Source organism: Sinohyriopsis cumingii, chromosome 1 (genome assembly GCF_028554795.1).
Source record: "Sinohyriopsis cumingii isolate HCF-2022 chromosome 1, ASM2855479v2, whole genome shotgun sequence".
NCBI lineage: Eukaryota > Metazoa > Mollusca > Bivalvia > Unionida > Unionidae > Sinohyriopsis > Sinohyriopsis cumingii.
In genome coordinates this window covers 75,682,710-75,707,290 of record NC_142961.1, presented here as the reverse complement: position 1 = coordinate 75,707,290, position 24,581 = coordinate 75,682,710, and the positions used below count along the sequence as shown (strand labels likewise).

Genomic DNA, 24,581 nt, shown 5'->3' with positions numbered 1-24,581 from the left:
ACCTCTGATATTCTTCAGAGATTTTTTAAAACAAAAAAGAAGTGATCTGATGGTTTTATGGTGGATTTGGACTAATTTGAAAACCTTTATGCCAGGATGCTGTTTTCAAAGTTGGTTGAAACTTATCTATATCAAACGAACAAACTATCTATCTTCGTGGACTATTGGATGGTGTATATATATATATATATATATATATATATATATATATATATATATATATATATATATATATACACGCAATTGTTCAGAGGACAGATGCATTTTATAACTTTAAAAATTGCTGAAGCCTTACAAAACCTAACTTTGCAAGCAGGCCTTCATAAAAAAAAGACGACAGTAATGTGTTCACAGAATAAGAATTCCCTGTGAACAGCAGTTTTACAGTATGTGAATTCATTGACATAAATGCAAAACAACCAAACTGACACCAAGAACTGACAAGGGTTATCCTACAGTATATGCCCCTTGCACATTCATGGTGAAGCACAAAAGATACTCAAAGCCAAAACAGAGACACCCTGAATGTGCACAATACTTCCCCCAAAATGAATGTCTAATGGAGGTAGGGAGGCTGGGGTCACCATTTGGATGCACTACAGCTGACTGAATTTATTAAAGTTGAAAACTTGCCCCCACCCCCCACCACCTTGAAGATCAACCATATGTGAGGGCTCATGGCATTTTTAAAATTATATTACTGCAAGTTATGCTGCTAATGTTAAAACATGTAGCTAATCAATATATATATATATATATATAGTCACCATGTTCTTTTATATTAGGGTAACCATTTTCTGTGCACAAACTGAACAAACCTTCATGTGCATGTATTGCTAGTTTCCATCTCTACAATCATGAGTGTCAATGTAAGTCAAATATACTTATAATACTGGTACTCGCGAAAGATTGTTACTATTTTTGTCATAAAGCATTAAAGTTTTTCCTTTTTTTTAAATTGGAATGCTTTTTACACTTTGCACTGCTAAAAAGCAACAAAAAAAAATCAAAAGCAAAATCAAAAGTAATAAGTTTTTAAGTATTCAAGTCTACATACAGAAGAAACAGCATGCGTTTATCACCCATGGTTAATAAAAAGTTTTTAACATCTGTTGAAAGGATAATTATAGAAAAAGACACTTGGCATACCAGTTTATTTCTTGCTGAAGGGATCTTGTCCACATTTATTGGCTCTCGCATCTGAATATTTTCAAACTTGACCTCTTTAATGCACAGAGCACAAACAATGTGAGCCCACTGCCTTTTTGTCGTAGGCTTTAGGGCACCTCCACGCAGACTGCACAGGCAACATTCCTATGGAAAAAAAGGTTCACAAGATATCAAACATGATTTATTAATACCTGGTCATGTTTCCTGGATGGAAACTGACAAATGTCTTGAAAAAAGCTCTCAACACATTCAGTTGTCTGAAGCAATGTCATTCTGTACCATTTCTAGGTTATTTTCACATTTAAAAGGATTTTCTGTTGTGGATAGAACACTGAATCTGTTATCGTGATAGTAAATCAGAAAGGTGGGAGATAGATTCTGAAGACTATATAACTTGTTATATAGAAGAAAGTTAATTCTTGCTGCCTCCTCACCCCCTAATTCTATTTCTGAATATATGGCACTGAACACAAATTAGTGTCTATGCAGTACCAATAAAGGTAAAGCTCGAAAAAATTAACAAATGTATTGCACAAATGTTGTGAAAGGTATACTATTCCAATAAATGTGAACATTAAATGTATGATAAATTATCAATGCATGGTTATAAAAAATTCTACACAATTTATATAAGAAATATAATCAATATTACTTAAACATTAAAATTTCTAACACAAATCATGTTCCCTTAAAAAGACCAATATTTTTTTGGGTGACTCATCTTTGTACATTTTCTTCGCGAAGTTCACATTAAAACACTTCTAGGTTACCGGGTGGGCCTCTACATACACAACAATGTTATACTCTGCTGTCAGTTGACATCGGCTTGGTACACACTCCAATGGGTTGTTTTCACAGACATCACGATTGAGTACGCAAATACCCACAATACAAGGCACACACACCTTGAGCTGCCATTTTGAGTCCCTAACAAACCTTTGTCATCATTAGTCACAATGTATATTCAAGATAATTATTTGATTTAACTGTCAATAAGGACATTTACTTCACTGAAATGATACATCGATTATACTTGAAATTATGTGCCCTATAAAATGAAAATAAAAAGCTGGAAGTTCCCTTGCTTGTATCGAAAGACAGAATAGTGAATTTGAACCATAATCATGTATATTGCTATCAAATAGAAATGCAGTTCTTTTTTTTACAAACAGGCAATATTGACATTTTTAAAAAGTGTCGTATCATATTCCTAATCCTAAGCTTGTCATCTTGAAATAGCACTTCCAGACAATGATTTTCAGGATACAATATCAGTTACAAATTAAAATTTCATAGCATGTGTTTTATGACAGAACTTTTATGTACAAATACTTTTTGCGACAAGTGTTTGTGCTAAAGACAGTTGACAAACCAATTTAATTAGTTTGGTCAAATACTGTATTTGTTGTGGAGATGATGGACGTAGGATGACACTGAATGAAAGTGATAACCGTTCAAAGATGTTTTCTCTCCAGTGTATTCAAATGAAACACATGCCTAGCGGAACATGACTTTGGGTCGAATGTCAAAATGAAGTACCCCTGAAATGCTTTTAGAAATATGAAATTATTTATTAACAATTAACTTTTTAACTTGAACGATAACCAAATGATTATTTCAGCCTATGAAAATTGAAAATCATTAAATGTTTCTACTTGTTTGTGTATCCATTTGTTTATGCTTTTGTTCATCGATCGATCTATTTGTTTCTGAAAAAATTAACAAAGATTGTTGAAATTTAAATGTTTTAATTGAAGAAAACAAGAAGAAAAGTCATGCATTTGGTCTCGTGCAGTTGACATGCACAACAGAATGTGATGTATTATTATATTCTTACGCACAAAATGAGACGTGCCTTCATAATTATGCAGGAAGAACAATGTTCTAAGGTGTTGGTTTGCGGGGCTTGGGACTCAAAATGGCAGATATGGAAGTACACATGTTTTGTGATGTCACGTGAAAACAATGGATTGAAGTTCGCCCTTTAGAAAGTATGCATAAGCAAGGTACATGTACAATACATGATCAGCACAATACCATTTCATCTCTCCCATTTGTTTGATACAAGGGATGCCACTCTTAATAATGAGTTTATTAAGGTGAGTTATCATTCTATTTATTTTGCCAAATATGACGAACATGTTGATTTATACAATATTTTTAGTCAGTATATGCAATCTTCCATCTGGAAACAGGTGATTGCGGGGAAGCTTTGGATGCATTATCTGCACTTTCATTAACCTTTATGTCTGTGACTAAGCACCCAACTGTCCCAGTTTATACTTAAACCACTCGGGGACCCTAAAAACATGTAAATAAAGACCAAAACTATTAAACTTTTTATATCCCATAATAATGATCACTGAATCTTTAATACAAGTCTGTAGAATCCTATAAATTAAGTTAGCATTTAGACCTTCAAACATTTCGTGGACTATTGAATGGTAAATTGTATAACCATAAAAACAAAATCTAGATCAACATGGAAAATTTTGTTTGAATTGTTTGAAATGAAGAAAATCACACTGCAGGAAATTTTCTTTCATTTAAAAATTTACATTTAACTTTACTGCACATGATATATGGACCTGATGAAGCCTATCTCAGCAGTAGTAATTCTGCTTTAACATCTGTGAATAAGTCATGTAATTTGTGCAGTCGTGGATAGTTTTGACTAGTTTTTTTCATAATGCAGTCATAGTGATATTGACTTTTATTCAGGAGGCATTACTTTGTCATTTTCCATAATATATCCATTTGAAATGTATGGACTCAGGATATATATATATATATATATATATATATATATATATATATATATATATATATATATATATATATATATATATATATATATATACATATTTTACTAGTATGCCAATTCCTTCTTAGTTTCATATGCAGATTATGAAAACAAAGAATAAAATGGCACAATTTATGGTTCTAGGGTAAGTGGGAGAGGAGAGATCAGAATAATAATAATTAAAAGCTTCTAATCTGAACCCTATTTGTACTTATCTGGCTCAAATACCTAGCACTTCTTTTCCTTACCTTTACAAAAGCAATATATGTACTCTTTCAGTCCTACTATAGATATATTTTTTTAACTAATTGTACGTTCAAGACATGAGGTGTCATAAATCTACATTTTACTCCATATTCAAAATGATGCAATTCTGACAATACTGTACAAAGACAACTCAATGCTATCATGTGAAGATTATCTTATATTTGTGCTCATTTTAAATTAAAATAAAAAATTTGATTTCAATGCAGCAGGTAACAACCTATTTCACAGCATATTTCATAATTTGCACAGTAATTGTGTGATCGTTTACATTACTACAGTTGCATAAACCTACAGCTGTAAAGTCCCGCATCTCACAGCGAGTGCATCTCCATGTATTCATATCTTCTTCTGAGGGATTTACACCATAGCAGCCTGAAAAAAAGCAGTCAATGAGGCAATGAAATAAATGCTCCTGACAAGGACCAATTCCACAATGCCAGACAGTATCATAATCTCCAAGTACTGGAACAGTTTTAATACTAAACAAAATTCATATGCACTATAAAATGTTTGTGATCCATGAAATGGTAATTTTAATAATCTGCATTTTCTTTACACATAATTTGTATTTCATCTAATTCCAGTCACAGTTACATTTCTGCTATCTTCATGTTTGATATCATATCAAGTCTAAAAAATGCATTCTGATTTTGTGTTTCTTACTTTATTCATCATTTCCTTTCATTTTTATTCAATGGGAATGCCATTACCAAAGTGAGAGTTCCATTTTTATGGTATTAATTGGATACAACTATTGCTTTTCTATCATGTCTTATTAAAAGTGTACTGATAATAAAACAGAAAATATAAATTCAAAAAACAATTAATTTATGATAAAATTTAACTGCAACAAATGTAACAATATAGTTATAGTAGAGTGTTTTTATCAACAAATGTAATTTACTTTGTTCCATTCAAAATAAACACTGTCGAGAGACAATTACCAGTTATGATGCAATTATCAGCTGAATGGCACCTGTCAGAACAATTTCATGGCTTTATAATAGTGAACAATTGGCGTGTAAAGAATCTGATCCTGAATTCCCATGCAAAATGGCCTTTGACCATGTAAATTTAGTTGCTGCCTAAAATACAGATAAACAGATTTGCAAATCCAATCCTGAAATTCATTTCACATTTCATTTGCATTTACTATTCTGCATTCTACATTTTGTATCCTCAAATTCCCTCAAATTACATTCAACATTTTGTTTGCATTAATTCTGCATTCCTATTCATCTAGCATTTCTATTTCAGGAACTGTACTTCCCATTTCTAGCTTAACTCAAGACATATGCTTAACTTGCCTAACAGCGCATGTTTTTTTAATTTTTAATGTAGCTTTAACAGTGTGGCAGTTTGTAGTAATGTCTAGCACTGGGGCATCATGCCACATACATGTAGCATCATGTACCACCCAGTCATATTATCTTGACACCAGGCCAACCAGTCCTAACACTAACCTCTTAATGCTGACCACCATGTAAGGCAGCTGCTAGTACCATTTTTAGAAGCCTTTGGTACGACTGCACTGGGGTTCGAACCTGCAACCTCCCACTTCTGAGGTGGATGCTCTATCCATGTAGGCCACCGGAGCAGTTGCCTAGTAGCAATGCTTCCATAAAAACAATAAGCTACCATGGCCTGCATGTCAAGCCTACCCCATAGCTTCTATTATGATGGTAACATAAAACACTCTAACAATGAGGTTAACGTAGGGTGTGGCTGAACAGATGGATATACAGGCCAAAGTAATCAATAAGCTTTCTTTATGGCAAAACAAAAAATCTGAAAATAAGAAAACACTTACTGTTAAATTTAATCTAAGTCAGTTAAGTGATTTTCTTTTTAGAAGAAGTTATTCAAGGTTTATCCTTTTCTTAGCAACAGTGGCCACAGATTTGTGTTTTTAGTACAAACTTCATGTCCTTCATGCCAGAAAGCTTTCTGTAAAATTTGGTCAATTTTTGTCAAGTGGTTTTTCAGTGGTGGTTTTTCAGAAGCTGTTTAAAGGATTTTCTAAGTTTAGTAACAGTAGCATCATTTGAATAAATTGGAAACACATAACTAAAAGAAATCAGAATGACATCATTTGTATACATTTCTGCAAGTGTGGACAAATTCAGTTCAAGTTTTTCATTAGAACATGTTTAAATGTTGTTTTTAAAACTGTAGCTAGAGTGCCCACATCAGATGGCATACATTTATATAATACCGAAAACCTTCAATGCCAGAATGCTTTCTGACAAAGATAATCAAATTTTTCTGAGTGGATGATGTAAAGTCACTTAAAGGTTTGTCAAAGTTTTTAGTAATGGTGATATTGTTTAAAGGCAGATTAAGTATCAGTTGTAAAACTTGAAAACCATCTGAGCCAGAAACTTCTGTCAAATTTTGTGGAGTGTTATTTTAAGAACAAGTTGCTTAAAGTTCTTTTTGCATTTAGAAACAGCAGCCATATCTGGTCACAGATTGGCATTTGTAAAAATTTCAAAGGTTTTCAGGCCAGGATGTCTTATTTTACAGAGATCTGAAACGTTTGTAAAAAAAAAATTAAAAGCCTTCAAATGCAGATGTTCTATGCTAAGTTTTGTTGAAATATGGTTTGTGTATTTTAAGACGTTCAAGTTTTATAGACCTTCACACAAAAATGCTCTCTGTGTGTAATTTGATGAAAACTGGTCCAGTGGTCTTTTGGAATATAATTAAAATGGCAATTGTTCACGGATACACGACACATGCTAGGTCATACCATAAGCTCACATGGCCTTGTGACCAGATGAGCCAAAAAAAATGATACACATACAATCATATTTTAATATGCATATGGTACTATCTTCTGCGAGGAACATAAGATGCAAAGGGTATTAAACAAACTGTGAACTCTGAGACTTGTCACAGATCAAATGGATTTTCCCAACTCAGCCTTTGATCTAATACATGAAACTGAAGTTTATAATAAAGACAGTTTTTACTCACTTGCATGTACACACACTTTACAGTCCTCACAGACCAGTAAATAACTCATGCCATCTTTGTCCAGAAGCGTATTGGAACCAAATGGGTTGGGGCTGTCGGTGCTACAGGAGAAAATCATCTCTGGAATCATGGGAAGACTTCGCCTGAGGGTCAAATTGGAAGTCTTGCCTGGATCTCCTGATTCTGATGAACTGGATGCTCCATTTTGATCAGTTAAGGACTGAGAAATGAAAACTATTAATGAAATATGACCCTAGACAATATGTCTTTAGTGTACACGACACTATTATGCTTTATGAATTTCAACAACTCACACACCAAATATTTACATTGTTGACCATGAAAATGCTATAACATTCAGAAAAGTAATATCTATGAACTGAAGTAATATCTATGAACTGTTAATTGATAAAACAGAAATAAAACAAAGGGCTGCAACAACTTGTAATAAGTCTTATTACTACAAGTGCATCCCAAAAGCTGATAAAGAAAAGTACATATTAACTCTACCTACAAAAAATACACGTAATGCACATTTCATATCATATAATAACAACCAATGCCTGTCATTTGTAAAGGTTACCACAAGTCTCATTTTACAGGTCAAAATCCAAGGGTAGCAAAACTCTCTTATCTACTGGCAATTTTTAATTACTTATTACTAAATGCAGTCATTTAAAAATCTAATTAAACAAAGGTCATACATCAAGAAAACATTTATTAAAGTATTGATTTAATTAAGCTCAAGATGCATGCAAGCAAGACTTGCAAATAATTTTAATCCGACACTACATCCTTTCCTTCAAAATGAAAAGTGCAAATTCAAGGCATGCTGCTCCAATCATGATAAAGAAAGACACATGAAAGAAAACGACTTCAACTTTGATATTAGTCAAGAATTTTGAATCCGAGCAAGTTTCAAAAAGTACATTTTATAAACTTAACAGGATTTGTATTAAAAATCAAAATCCTCACTAAAATTTACATCTGACTTTGACATCAGAATCAATTATATAATAGCAAATTTAAAAAAGAGATATCATACTACTTTCAGTTCCCCATCAATGTAAAGACTCCAAATGAAAGTACCCTATAGTAAATCAGACTACATTCTTGTACTACATGTTCTAGTTTCCTGTGGTCAGTCAATAAAACTCAATTTAAGTATATATACTAATTATGCGACAATGTCTCTCCATGGTAACATAAGAGACAATGAATACTGAAAATCCCAAGTATCAGAAGGCAACTCTGCAAAACTTGCCTGACATGTACCATGTTTTGGTTGAAATACTTGTACAGTTTTGAGGTTCAAGTTGTGCTCCAGAAACAAAAGTATGTATGGATAGACAGACATTAAGACAGACAATTCAACTGCAATATAACCCCCATCTCTATTAAATTCTGAGTGGGGTGTGGTGTGTGTTGAAAGCCACAAATAGCTATGTGGACAGACATCACAATCTTGCTTTATCTAAATGGTGTAGTATGCCTTATTTATGCATCAATGTTGCACATTACATTATTCTGTAGGTAACAGTGTCTGAGAAACTGAGCTAAACACAGGTTGCTGGAAAATGAAATAGTCATAGTGGACTAGTTCTGACTAGTTTTTATCATATTGCATCAACATACCATGTTACATGACTGCTGGCAACAGTGTCTCAGAAAGCTAAAAACAAATATCAATGGAACATAAAATAGTCATTGTGACCTAAATGTGATTGAAAGTTGCAGTTTTCTCAAAAGATAACATACCAAGTTACATAATCTACTCGCAACAGTGTGAGAAACTGCTAAACACAAATCCTATCTTGAGTGCTAATGCTGGATAGATGGATGAGCACACATAATCAAACCAAAGGCCAGAATTACTTTTCAATTTTGCTCACTATAATTTAAATAATTAGACCAGTAACAATTTAGAAAATTCATAACAGATGGAAGCAATAATCAAAACAGTACTTTTTAGCATACTCCTATCAAGACCTACATGTGAACACATTTGGTGAAAGTGATTTTGTCCATTTAATGCAAGAACTATGCATTAATACAAGCACATGAGTAACTAGAATAAAAAATTTATGTACTTGGTAAAATATGCTTTTACCTGGAAAGGCTTAAAAAGACTGCAGACTTGGCACTGTGGTTCTTTACCAGAGACAGAGATGTTGAAAGCTCTTTCAACTTCGAAGTCAGCAGGCTGATATTTCCAAAGGCCAGCAAGTGGTGCTGCCCAGGCTTCTGTGATCTCTGTTGGAACATAGCTAGGTTCTGTAAAAGGGAAGTACAATGCAGTTCATGTTGAATGACTAACAACACAGCATTTTGATAATTTTATCCAGGACTGATTATAAATAACAAGCTGATAGACATAAAAATGTAGACTATTTTGCTTCTAACAGGAACTTCACAACATATACAGATGAAAAGCCATACAGCAGTTTTATGTAACACAGGCCAGATATCAGAAGTATCGCATGTTTTTAATGTATCTTTTACTCAACAGACATTACCTTTACTCTCATCAGTAGACTCTTCGGGTTTTCTTCTCCTATTATGGTGATTTTCTTCTTCCTTAATTGCTGGTTTTTTCTCCTCTATTCTCTTGGATTTAGCAGTCAGATCATTTTCCTTGGATAGATGTTTCTCACTGAACTTTGTAGCTGCCTTTTCTTTTCTTGGCTGCTTCTCCTGTAAAATGTGCAATTTACAAAAATATAACTCTCCCTCATAAAACAGATCAGGTGTTTATAATGTGTTTCATGCCAAAAAGAATTATACTGAGAGCTACATTATGTATGAAACTGATATATTGAGAATATTGTAATATACTGAGGTGATTTAGCATAGCAACTATCAAAAATGTTTCAATAATGGTGTTTTGAAACGGAAATAAAGATATAACACAAAGCTTCATCTTGTCTTCATTCAACATACATTTGTATCATTCTGGTCATAGGTCCATACCATTGTCTTATTAGGAATTCTGGCATACAGTACAGCTCATATGAGGAAATCCACACAAATTGGGACCTTACCAATACTTGTAATTTGAAGGACATGTAATAACACCCATACATTATGGCAGATTGGCCTTATTTGTTTACACTTAGAAGTCCTTTATGCTAGAATATTTTTGGAAACATCTGATCAAATTCTGTTGCATAGTGTTTGAGAAGCTGTTTAAATGGTGGTCATATCTGATGGTGACTTGACATCATCTGTATACCCTTGAAAGCCCTTAATACAAGAATGCTGTCAAATTTGGTCAAATTCTGCTGAGCATTTTGTAAGAAGTTTTCTAATTTTAGTAATGGTGGCCACATTTGATGGCAGATCAGCATCATTTGTATCAACTCTAAAGCCATCCATACCAGGCAGCTTTGGTTCAATTATGATGGGCAGCTTTTCTTATAAATCCTCTGGACCTACATGCAAGGATGCTTCATGTCAAACTTGATCAAATTCTGCTGAGCATTTTTAAGAGGTTGTTTGAATGTTTTTCAATTTTTAGTAATGATGGCTACATTAGATGGCAGATCAACATCCATGGAACAAATCTGTAAGGTCTTAATGTCTGAATGATCCCTGTATAATTGTGCTAATTGGTCAAGTGGGTTTTGAGAAAAAGTTTGAAATACCAATTTTGAATGAGCAACACAAAAGACAAAACTCACTTGGCTTAATGGATAGATGAGCCAAAAGCTAGCACAACTGCAATGGCTCACCATCACAAATCCCCCTGCTTTTTATTGCACATTCCAACCCCCTCTCCCCAGTACACATATCCAAGACAATTGAGTCATGATGCAGACTTTGCAAAATAAAGCACAGCTTCCTGCTAGGATTACACTTATAAACTGAATATATTTGAAAATGTTATTGTAGCTGTAAGTTTCCACATCTGATCTTTGACCCTTTTCAAGGCTTCCTGGGGTGGAGCCAGTGATGACACCTCTTATAGTCACCTTAGAGGGTTGCAACATTTACCAAAATCTCTAAATGTATACACATTTTACATTAACCAAAATCACGGCATTTAGTCAAAATGCTCACAAATTCCATCCTCCCATGCAACTGCCAGCTAGGTTTACTGAACAGTCAACTACTGTTACTGGATATATGTATAATGTACACATCATTTCTCACTCATCTTGTGAAAGTTTTAATTGTTGTGGATCTTTTTACTGGACAGGATTCAGTATGTAAGGTACATCTTCATGGCAAACCTGGATTTGTTTTTCCATTCTGTGTTAAAGCAATAAATGGCCACAGTACTAATTCAATAAGGGGCCCCGAGTGGCCGAGTGGTCTAAAGCGCTCACCGTTACGGATCACTGCCATCTCACCTCTGTCTGCGTGAGTTCGAGTCTCAGCCTCGGCTAACGTTGGTACGTGAGAAAGCCTGCCAGTAGCTTCTCGTGGGTCGGTGGTTCTTCCCGCGGTTTTCCAGGGTTCTTCCTCCACCAATTATACTGGCCGCCATGTATAGCCTATCTTGTGCTGAAAAATGGCGTTAAACCCTACAACAACAACAACAACAACTAATTCAATAAAATATTCTGAAATTTCTCAGCTTAAAATGTATACTTTGGTATCTGGAAATTTTATGTTCTATTAAATATGTGTGTGATTTGCATTTTTAATTGCAGCTTTAACAATTTTTCAGTCAATTCACTATGATGTCTGCAGTGTGAACCTGCAACCTCCTGCATCCAAAGCAGATGCTCTAACCATATGGTCACCAGAGCAGTCTCGTGTACTATTGAAAATTAGAGATTTTGTTTTTGTAAATATGCTCTCCAAACATTGGAGGGTCCCGATATTTTGTTTAATAAGAGTGCATGAGAACAGAACTACCATGCAGCCATGTTGCACAGCAGTGTGTTATTGAAATGAAAAACGAGAATGGGGTTGGGGTGGGGGTGCCAATACAAAATAAAAAGCCATCACAATTTTTGAAGTGATTCCTAATACTCAGACAAGGTCTGATCAGGGCTGATTTAGGTACTTTACATATAAAGTATATCAATCTAAACTTGTCAAATTTTTAAATCTGGGTCACTGACCCTAAAACAAGTCAATTTACTAATGAAACAGTATGCAGCATGATTCAAGCAAAATGATGAATACCATATATACAATGTAATTGCCTATGACTAACAGACCCAGATCTGCTGGCACATTATGTGGGATTGGATAGGACATACCCTATGTAAGCTGCCAACCAACATTACCAGACAGGCATTGAGGTGGAACCCTCAAGGCAAGCGGAGAAGGGGCCGACCAAGAAACACCTGGTGATGCGTCCTTGTGATGGACATCACTAAGCAGGGTCACACCTGGAGTCAGGTCAAGGGGATGGCACAGGACAGAAGTCTCTGGCAATCTTTTGCGGGCGGCCTATACTCCGGCAGGGGTGATGGGCACTACTGACTGATAACAGATCTGCAGTTTGTTAGGATTAATCAATCGAACAAACAACATATACTCTGATCAGTAGGCACATTATGCTATGGCAGATTATGGTCATTGTTGTTTGCAGTTTTACCTGGCTTATAAGTGAGTACATACAGTACATTGCTTAGAAAATAGACTTTAAATAGTAAATGCAGAATGATAAACAAAAATGTACTGAAACGTGAAAGGATTGCATTAATGGATTTGAAAATCTTTTGATTTCAAGTTAATCCTAAAGGGTATCTGAGAATGCTTGCTAATAGCTTCCAATGGCTTTGTGGTTCTTCCTCCATCAAATATAGTGTATAGCTTACCATGTACCAAAAAAATGGCATTCAACACACAAAACCAAAACAAAACTATACTTCTGCTAAATATTCAGCAAAAGCCTTGTTGAATGATAATCCGGGATCAAATTCCTTACACTTGACACTTTTTCATTCCTTACATGCAGCAACACTGTTTTTGTCACATCAGACTTAAAATACAAGTCACTGATGCAGTTGCAACTACCCAGGATCCCAAGGGATGTGGACATTGTGCCCCCCCCCCCATCCTTCAAACTTGGGTGGCACACAAAAAAGGTATATGATTGTGTCTACAGTCAGATGCTGTGTTTCTTGAAAGAGGCTGTGAAAGCATTTCATACTTTAACTGCTCATAAATATTACTTACTATATATGTTTCTTTTTATCAATATAGTCTGTCATTTCTGAAAACATTACATTCCAGAGAGATAAAAATGGGACATAACTCACCTACATAAAAAAGATTTTAAAAAATTTGGTTATCTAAGCCAGTACATAAAGCTATGGCTGTTTTGTACAAACTTATTTATTATGATTTCTAATTGTCTTGATGGTTGGAAAAATTATGTTACAATAATGTGACGCATCTGTCCAACCAGTTATGTGATGATCAACAACTTGTCCTGTCATAATACTTTCTGTAAATTAAATATTACAGTGTGATAACGATTTATATGATCTCAATTTATGTGAATTCGAAATAAGGTGAGATGGGGAAAAATCTGAAAAAGATTGCGACTCTCATACATATAGATTGAGCCACTAGTGCAGGCAAACATTACCCACCCCATCTCTTACATCCCCACCAATCTGTTTATTGTAGACTCAGTGCTGCATATGTATATACATGTACAAATTGGTTGTTACTATTTTGGAACGTTATTAGTAATGGCATCTAAAAGACATGCAAGTGACAGAAGAGACCAAGGAAGGCGATTTATTTAGATGTTAAACTTGAAGTAGTGAAACGGTATGAAGCTGGTCAGATTACTGCCATGATAAAGCAGGTTTTGAACCTTAGTAAAAGTACATGTAGAACAATACGTGACAGTGTGGAAAAAATAAAATCAAGTGTGAAAGCTGGAACTTCCATTTTGAACCAGAAAAGTTGCTATACCTGCCCCAACATAATGGGCAGCATCAAAAGGATGTTGTCAATGTGGCTTGATGAACACTACTGTTCAATGCAGCTTTCACTTTTTAATTACACCTACATATGTTCCATTGATTAAAATTCATAATTTAATGTTTTTATTTATGTTTCCTATACTTTAAGTTCATTTTTCTATGCTTGTTTCTGAAACTTTTTATTATTTTTATTTTAATCTACTTTGTAGAAGCATCCCCTAATTTTAACATACTGAATTGATACAGAGAAAAAGATCTCAATTTACATGAATCTCAAATTATGCACACGCTTCAAAACGTAACCCTTGTGTTAATCGCAATCACACTGAAAGATCTTCATTTTGGAGTCATTTTATATTGTGTTCCAATAAAGAAAACTCGAATACTTGACAAATTTACGAATTTATAGACAAACCATCCTTGTTTGACGGCATTCACCATTATGTGAGTAAAATTTAAGGTTCTATTTTGACCCAAACCCCAAACAGTTGCACATGACATCCAGTTTGTACACATAACACTTACCATCCTGTTGTGAAATACCGTCATGGAACCAATCCGAGGTTGTTTCCAGTTGATCTGAATGCTTGCTAAGATGTCTGTATAGATGTTACATCACTATTACGTGAACCAGTAATTATGTCACATGTGACAAAATATGAGAATTCTTTAAACTGGTAGCAAATATACTGAACATAAATTGCAGTGGTCATGTTAACAAGTGAACTGGGCAATTACGTTGCCAGAAAAATGTAAAATTTTGCCTACTTCTTTTAGGAAAGTGAAAACAATTTCATCCTGCTATTTGTTAAATATACAATGACAGTAGTTTATGAGTTTTGAGATGCTCCCTTGCTGTGGCCAGGAAGTTCTGAAATGTGTTGTAGCTCAAAATGTATGCGGTGTTAATACCAATTACATTGACAAACAAACTCTTGCCATGTCACATGCATGTTTTAACAGCTAAGTGACCTTTAACCCTTTCCTGAGCAAGATATCATGCTCGATCCCTAAAGTTAAGACTAGTGTACTATTTGAAGATGAAAATGTACCAACTTCTGTTTCAAAATTTAAACATCAGTATGTAAATACATGTAGTATTTTGTTTAAGAATATAATCAATGAAGAGGAATTTCTTATATATTTATTAAAATGAAGATTTTAACTGCCATGTTCGCATTATTTTCTATATAAAATCAGTTTAAAATTGTAAGCAAACCTGTAATGGCAGACAGCTCTGTCTCTGAAATACCAGATCATTCGATTGTCTGTTTTCGTAAATAACTGGGCAAAAAGATTAAGGAAAATATATAATTCAATGAAAACAAAGTCTAAATATTATGTGATTGCCAATTTAGCCTTAATATTTAAACATGAAGATCAGAAACATATGGAACAATGCTATGTTGTGGATTTCGAAAAAAATGCTGTTACGGTCAAGGTTGTTTTCTGATGAAATTCATTTTTGTGAAAATACTAAAGAAGGCAGTAAAACAGATACTATTTAAACCAATGCATGTCATTACTACCAGTATGTAGGCAAATAATAAAATCAAATCTGCAATCCTATCAATCAAATGTTGTAACGAAGGTAGAAAGTAAATGGTTATATTAAGAAAATCCCTCTTTCTAAAAATAGATGCACTCACACAGTGCAATATGTTTCTTGGTTGTGTCGATTGGTCGGAAAGAAGGGTCTGGTTCAGTCATTCATTGACTTCAATGCTCCAGTGTGTTGCATATGTGTAGTTACAGTAATGTTTTATCGACAACAATGAAATTATTATGAACAGTATGGTATGAAGTCACTTGTGCATTTGCTCCTACGTACATGTTAAAGGGGTTGTTTCAAAGTAGTTTAGAAATCTTCTTGACAGCAATTTTATAAAGAACTTTCAGAAAATAAAATATATAATAAATTAAGAGACTTTATAGCAACAGCAGCCTCAGATAAACAATAAGGACCAAAAAGTTCCCTTTGACATCAAGTGCTGAGTTGACAAGTCACCCTAAGCAAGTTGGCATGGCACTTAGCATACGTAAAAACCAAGAGGTACATAAATAATTAATCCTATATATTGCAAATGAAAGTCATGCAACAAATTATAAACCTAGGACAATATCAATATTTTAAAATTACTTCCAGCACCAAACCTGTCAAGCGCTGGCTCCCAAATATTTTATGAATTTTAAATAGAGAAATAAAATTTTCTATACTTGTTACATGAGTTACATTTTCTACCATAATAGTTTTAATATCAATTTAATGGACCATGAAACAATCTCTTGTTGTTTTGTGCTAATTGCAAATGGTCATTAACATCTTAAAAAAGTATTCAGAAAATGTTTCACATGGGAATATTTGTTCCTATGTTATTTTTGAAGTTGTTTCATGATGGATTATGAGTACATGATAAATGGATACATTTTACATACATCTTAACCATAAAGATGCTGCTGCTGCTGGTACTTTTATTCATTATGTTGTTGCAATAGATTTATGCTAATTATCATCCAAATAATAAAAGAAATAATCAGTTAAATATCTAATTTGTCATCCTGTTACCCAAATTACAAGTTAATGACAGTAGTGCTCTGACAAGCAATATTTGGAAAGGAAAACTGACAGTTATCTTCCAACTGTTATTTTATTGAAGATGGGATACCAGACGATTGATCCATAACAAATTTGTCCCGCAGGATGGCTGAAGAGCATATCCTTAGCCATATATGTGTAAACCTGTAAAGTTTTAAAACTTAAGACCCTGAAACAGGTAATTTTACTTGCAAGATGAAATAAAATGCAAACAAAAATGATGAATGTATTTTTAAGAAAATGGACTCAAATGGCCCTTTCAGGAATTGACACTATTTCTGCAGAGACAGTCATAATAACCACCATTAATGCATTGTTGCTGCACCTACAATCCTAATGGTACAAGAAATTGCATTTCCTTGTCCTCCAAATTTGAGGGAAAAACAAAATTTCAAAAGGACAAAGAAAAGTATGAGATAGTACTTAATGTACTAGTAGTATTAAAAATAGTGATAATCTTTTATTAACTTTCGTGTCTGTGCTGCACAATTAGCTTTTCCTTCAACACTAATATTATTGTTATAAATGTTTTATCAAGTGCTCAAGTAGCCATAAAATAACATTTACAGGTTTTAATAGCCAAAAACAGCACTACTGAATTTTTTATATTGGATCTTACTTTCATTTAATTTTAGCATTCTATAATCATCTACTATATTATAAAAATTCCCTCATTATTCATTAATTGCCAAATTATGTGTTTCTGTAAATTTTTCACCAGATTAGTGTAGTTTTTTTTCTCCATCAATTCAACATAAAAATTTTGCACTTCAACTTGGCAGAGTACTGTAATATTTAAATGTTTTGATTGCACCAAAATGTTGAATTAAAATTGAGATTAACTGCAATCTTAAAGATGTCATCATCGTTAGCACCTTCTGTCCACTGCTAGTGCCAACATACATTGACAAATGTGCACTAAAGTAAAATGTAGGTGCATTTAAAAAACAAATCTTGATGAAAAAGCATGCAGGGGAATAGGACAGTCTTGTAAGTTTGAGAATACCGGACAAAAAATTGTGGGGAAGCCCTCAATCCCAAGCTCAATGAGCAACAAATGATAATGTGATGACATATCACCACTAGATGTATCTACCTTTATTTGAACAAATACAATTTCTGACAAATACTCTAGAACTATATTTTTATGCTTATGTCAACTGCTTATATTTTAATTCATCTTATAATTCAATGCTGGCTTTAGTGTTACAGTTCTATCCCAGTAATAAGCTCAAAAACAGAATGCCTGACTGTAGTAAATGCATTTTCATTAATTTAAAAATATGTAAAAGAGAAATGAAGAATGCAACATCTGAATGCATTTCTGAGACCATAAACAAACAAAAAATGAGGTAACAGATCCAATGCAAAAAGTACACATGGAATGCAAACCAAATGCAGATTTGGTCAAATACCTAGCTGTAAATGATACTAACTTAACACTCATTGTGATATCTCTACAAACTTAATCAGATCTTAAGGTCTAACTGCCAACACAATGTACGACATCTCTGAAGCTTAAAAAACAAAGAATGCTCCTGCAAAGAAGGACATTCTTTAGCTGAATGAAAAAGAAATATTGACTTAGCTAACCTTACATGAAAATTCAGCCTTTTCATTTAATCTTTTGAAAGCAAAGACAAAAATTTATTTTGCACAAACAACTCTGTGTAATACTGAATTCTATGTAATTACTTGACCCATAGGGTTGACATAATTTAAAAGTAGTAGTAAATGAAGACTACTTCGAAACTAGTGGGACATTAAAAAGCTTTAAATTACATACTGTTTCTAACAGGAAGAAAAAGGGTTATCATACCTGATTCAAGTCCTCCCCTGAACTAGACTTTCGCTTTTTCTTGTTGCCACTGTTGGTCCTGTTCAACGATGCCCCTAAACCTGTGCCAATGAATTCATTGTAACTCACAGACTGAATAACTGTTTGAGTAATGTCACTGGTGGAACTGCTCATTGGATAATTTGGAACAGCCTCCTTTTTGCTGGCATTTTCAATAGCCATAGTAAATGTATGACCTGTAACCGAAGATCTAGGAGACAGACACTGAACAGATGAAGCCTGAGATATTGGAACAATTGGTTGTGGAACGAGCTGTGGTGTTTTTTGGGGTTGCACATTTTGTGGTTGCACATGTGACTTAAAACTTTTTCCTGATCCTTCCTGCATGACTGATCCATGACTGTTACTTGGTTCATAATTATCCATCATACTTGATGCTAAAGAATCTGCCGAAGTTTCTCCCAACATTAATGTGCCTCCCTGATTGTTCTCCACAGCAAAAACTGATTGTTCAATGGACTGCAGTTGCTTATCTCCCAGCATAAACATGTCTCCTTGATTGTTCTCCACAGTAAAGTTTGGCTGAGTGCTAGCTTTCACTTGTTCATCTCCCTGCATAAATGTGCCTCCCCAATTGTTTGCCACAGCAAGAGCTGATTGATAGGCAGACATCAGCTGTCCATCTCCCAATATTTCTGAGCATTCCTGATCACTGGACACGTTGAAGAATTGCGGATTTACAGTTTTCGGGAGATGGGTGGATGATCCAGCTTTGGCAGAATCACCAAACTGGGACTGCAGGATCTCTTTATCAATAATTAAGGAAGGAGTTAATAAGGAGGTGTTACTAGATTCAACTATTGGAATAGCTGCCTTAATACCCACATCTGAGCTAGTTTTGGATTCAGTCAGTGAAGAACAACTTTGTTCCTTTGCATTGTCTATTTTTACAAGCAATGGTATTGTACCAGAATTATCAGAATGGGAGGAAACTGTTAGACTGGAAGCAAAGACAGACTTTGGCAGTGGAGACATTGTACTTCTGGTGGGTACCTGTATTGGTGAGGATACATTCACACTCAACTCCTCAATGTTACTTCCCTGATTCACATTAAGTGGCGTAAAAACAGGTGTGACTATGTTTACTACTGATACTTTTGTGGCTGCATCGTTTGACTTGGGTTGTGCTGCATTTACCATAATGCTGCCAATATTAGTGTGGGAGGATGAGGTCTGTGTTGTAATTAAAGATCTTGTGCTCTCAACAGTGCCCTCTAACATATGTTTGCCAACCATAACTTTGTTTTTCTCCTGTGGTGATCCGATGGAAGTAGGTGAAGTGATGGCTGACACTGGTCTACCACCAGTCCTAATACTGGTGGTAGTTGTTGGAGTCACCACAGGAATACTCACTAAAAAAGCCTGGTTTCCTGCTTGTATGTATCTCTGCTGAGTTTGCTCAGTCCTGTTACTATTAGGGTTACTTAATACATTTGAATTCATAAAACCATGTGACTGCTGATGGGATAACAAGGAGTACTGGGCACTGCGCACTCCATACAAAAGAGAAGGGTTAGGAGTGAACAAAGTGGTTGATGTGTGAGGCTGAACTGAAGATGAACTGACTTGACTAGGTGGCATGATCTTGGGGGAAACTTGAGAATGTACTGTATTATTACTCTGACACACAGATAGAGACAGAGGTTGTGAGGGAATCGGTTCGTTGCTGTTTTCGGTATGAGTTAGCTGAACACTGCTGGTATTAGCAGGAATATGGACACACTCACTCTGACTGATAGTCTGGCTAGAAGCTGTATTGTTACAAGATAAATTATTCATAGATGACAGATTTATGGGTGGACTATATAAGTTTGGATGTGGAGATGAAACCTTGCTAGAACACGCCATACTGCTTGTTCCTGAGTGAGCTAGCCTTGGTAACTTTTGCAGATTTGCGTGAAGACCAATTCCTGATGAATCTGTGACACCAACAGTATACTGATGGGCTTTCTGAGCCAAGTGAGAAAAGCTGGGATGGTTAATTGATGATACACCACCAAAAGGTTGTGCAGAACCTACACCTCTCTGTACTAATTCACTCCTTGACAGCTGACCACTGCCTGATATGGTACTATGAGGTATACTACTATGATTAGCTGTTGAATAAATGGCAGAGTGAAAGGAATTTGCACTTTGAACATGTCCATCGTGTGAAGATTTGGAGACTGGATAATTTGATGAGGTAGACTGGGTTGCATGCTTAGATAGAAAGCTGGCTGATTCTATGGCATACCTGCTATGTATAATATCTTGTGTTAATTGTAACAACTCTTGACTCAGATCTTTGGATGTTTTTTCTAATGAATTGGCAGAATAATGGTTGGCTATACCAGTTGCATTTGATACTACTATTTGTCCATTTGATCCTTGGATATGACCAACTTTGTTCATAGACATGGACTGGCCCACTCCCAGTACAATTTTTTGTGGCATATTGCTTTTGCTATTCAATAATGTTCCTTGCAATAAACCTGTGCTAGGCTTCTGTTGAGCAGGTAGCCGTGATGAAAATCCAGTGAACTTAGCAAAATAATTGTGCCCTTGGTTTGCCAAAGATGTCAAACAAGATCCAGCCTGTGACAGGCTTGTTAAAATATTTTCCTCTTGTCCACTTGTGACCTGAATATCAGACTTCAGTTTTTTCACAGGTGGTTCTTCTATACGATTATAGCCTTCATCAGAAGGACTGACATATTGTTGATTCATTTCTCTGTCAATCCGTGCTTTTATAGCTTCCCTCTGTCTTGTTTCTGCCTCCTCTCGAGCTTTCTTCCTAGCTGCAAGCTCAACTTTCATAATCTCTGTCTGCCGAATACTATCAGCATACAGCATAGATTCAAAAGCTGCTTGAAATGTGCTTGCTGACTTAATACTGCTCTTTGGTGTCTCTTTGTCCTTCAAATATTTAGGAATTTTTTGCCCTCCTGGGCATTTAAATTGTTTGGATTCACTTCTTTTTTCCGTTTTCACATTTTTGTGTGTTGCTTTCATTATTAGTGGTGGTTGCAAATGTTTTTTCCGACCTTGTTTTAGCTTAGAGCCATCACTCGATTCAGTTTTTATGACTTTCTTTTTTGTCATTTCCCCTTTATTATCAACCTTAGTTTCTCCACTCTTGTTTTTTGTATTTATACTTGTTTTCATGAACTCATCACGTCTTTCTACGGATTCCTCTTTCTTCATAGGTGAATCTATCCGTAGTTCTTTACCTGTGCCATCTGAATCAGATCCAGATTTGTAATTTTTTAAAATATGTCCTTTCTTTAATGGATCCACAGTAATGGGATGCCTCTTGGTCAATACTGTTCCAGAACTGTTGGCTTCCACTGCTCTCTTAAGGTCAGGGTCACTACAAATAGAAAAACAAAATGCTTACCTACAAGCAGAGTCAAAATAGTTAAGAAAAATCAATATAAATAAATGGCATCTCTTATCATGCAGAGTTTCCTCCCAGAAAGTTTTCAAGGTGTAGTGGTAAATGCACCGACAGTAAGGTTGTGTCACTGCCAAAGAGTCCACTTTCCAATATTATTAATGAAAGCATGAACATGCCTTCAGAAATCAAGTACAATGCCAATATTAGAACAAATAAGCAGCAATATTGGTTATTAGACATGAAATAATACGACTGCCACATATCGACATTAATGATACATAGCCTTTGATACAATACATTTGCGATACACATATCATCTTTATGGCTTTAATCTTTAGCAGATCGCCCTGCTGTAGGGTGGTGCCATTTTATGTGTTGACAGATTGGTTGCATTTCTAGCATGCAGACTACTCACATTCATGAACTTATCATCTGTTCATATGTCATTCTCATCCTTGATATGATAAAATAAAACACTTCCAAGCAGTCTACCTGTTAGGTGTCGGTAATGTTTATTCAGCCTTTTAGGCCATTGCAGACTGCTTCATTTGATCAGGTACTGGGCTCAACCTGGTCAAAATGCCCTTTGCTTTGTACTGCATGAATACTTTTATAACATTACCAATTTCATGTCTTCACTTAAATTTGGAAAGCAGTATTGTGTTATCTTCAAAAGAGATCAAAAAGTGCAGTTTCCTCATGCAAGGAAATCTTGTCTAGAACAAGTCCAAGGATGGGAGTGTGTGTAAAGATTAACAACCAAATCCTTTACATTGTACTTAATGCAGATGCAAAATAACTGCTATGAACACGCACACTCATTTCTGTGGAGTAAAAAAGGAAATTATTGACAACACCTCCTCCACTTCTAAAAAGTAAGAAGATGATTCATAACTCACGCAGTTCAGAATCTGCCCCCTTGCCGATTCTGCAACAATTATTTTTTAATCCATTCAGTAGTGTTGTTCCGATTATTGATTATAATCAACTATCAGTTAACTGAGCGAATCAATAAGATAATTGACTGTGAAACTCCATAATTGACTGCATGGAAAGTGAGACTACTTCTTTTTAGTTGGATGCAAAACACAAAAGTTTGTAAAACTCCTGGGTAAATGGTAAGTTGTATAGGACTTCCAATCCACAAAAGTCTGTCAGAATTATTTATTCCCTTAACAACTTACAAATATTAAACTGTACCATAGTCTATAGGTGAAAACTTAATTAAGAACAGAGTCATGATTACATGATTTTCAGTGCTAAAAAAAAAATCAAATAACCTGATGCCCACACCCCTCTGATTTCAGAATGGGTCTATCCTGTATTCTAAGAGAGGTGCCCATTGGGCTCATTGAAAAAAATAATCAAATTTGCAAGAGAAAACTTTCATCACGCTGATGAAATGCAGAAATGTATTTACAAAATGTTAACATACCTGCCGTAACATGGTGAAATCTTATTAAAATCAGATCACCACTATCCTACGTGAAGTAGATATTTGATTTTAATCAAACTAGAACATCGCATCTCATGCTGTAATATGATTTTGTAATACTCCCAAACCCAAGACATGGCCAAGTTTCGAGAAAACAATTTTCTGTAAACTTCAAAAACAGAAGAAGAAAACAAAAATCTTTTAATATAGATACCCGTTACATGTAGCATGTATAAATGGTAAATAGTCATGATGAAGCTGAAGTAAAACTATCCTTGGGGCAGTTTAAATAGCGGCAATTAAAAGGTAGAGGTCAGATATTAATCACCATTTCCCATATTACTTAACTGGCTAACAATAGCTAGCGAGATGTGTTTGAAGACTGCAGTGGTTTAGCCCATTGTGCTAATTGCATAGGTATGGTCAGGACGTGGAACAACCCAATATAGGTAAATCAAAGAGATGCTAGATACATGTAGGAGAACAAAAGTTATTACAGGTCACTGCTATAAATGAGAATGTTTAAGGCATATGCATTATGGATTTTTGACAAGTTTGTTAACAACGACAACGTTTCTTTGAGGTCGGATTTTATTGCATATACAAAATGCAAAGCATGACCATTTGAAATGTCAGAATAGAGTAAAGTGTAATACATTTTTAGGGTCTGATTTAGGCAGTAATGAGCTATCAGCAAAGCCCAACAGAAATAAGTTCAGAATTGCTGGTCAACGGAGTTTTACCAGAAAAATAAAGGTGCAAACATATTGACATATGTCAGCTTGGTTCTAACTAGGATTAACTCAGAGAATCCAGCAGAGAAGTTTGAACACCAAGACCACCCAGTCTCTAGTGAGGTTAGTGATGAACACTAATGACACTTGCATTACCTACAAACCCCCTACTGAACACTAATGAATTTATATTTGAATTTTAGTAATTGCAACGTTGTGTGACAATATTCAAAAAGGGGAAATTTTGTGCATGTAGAATTGGAGTCAGACTTGTGGAATTTAAGCCAGAGCCTGGGCCTGTGTCTAAGATATGTTTCTTTGAGTACTGGTTTTGCTGCTAATAAATCTGTTAAAAATTTTGATGATTAGTTTCATTTTAAATATAAATACCTTTGTATTATTTGTAAAACCATGCCCTCCTTTACTTTGATACATCACATATGAATGAAAGGGTTTTGGGGGAT

At 34.8% G+C, this 24,581-nt stretch overlaps 1 protein-coding gene across 5 annotated transcripts in view; it reads right to left on the bottom strand.

Moving 5' to 3' along the window:
- Positions 1-24,581, bottom strand: part of LOC149807143 (lysine-specific demethylase 4C-like) — an 81,881-nt gene that overhangs the window by 11,736 nt on the left and 45,564 nt on the right. For all 5 annotated transcript variants that reach the window (XM_089962666.1, XM_089962676.1, XM_089962657.1 and 2 more), the window contains exons 8-13: positions 18,534-21,921; positions 9,736-9,913; positions 9,330-9,493; positions 7,220-7,439; positions 4,533-4,612; positions 1,150-1,314 (exon numbers count right to left, since the gene is read on the bottom strand). In XM_089962666.1, the coding sequence (XP_089818792.1) occupies positions 1,150-1,314; positions 4,533-4,612; positions 7,220-7,439; positions 9,330-9,493; positions 9,736-9,913; positions 18,534-21,921 (4,195 nt within the window). The remainder of the gene's footprint in view (positions 1-1,149; positions 1,315-4,532; positions 4,613-7,219; positions 7,440-9,329; positions 9,494-9,735; positions 9,914-18,533; positions 21,922-24,581) is intronic.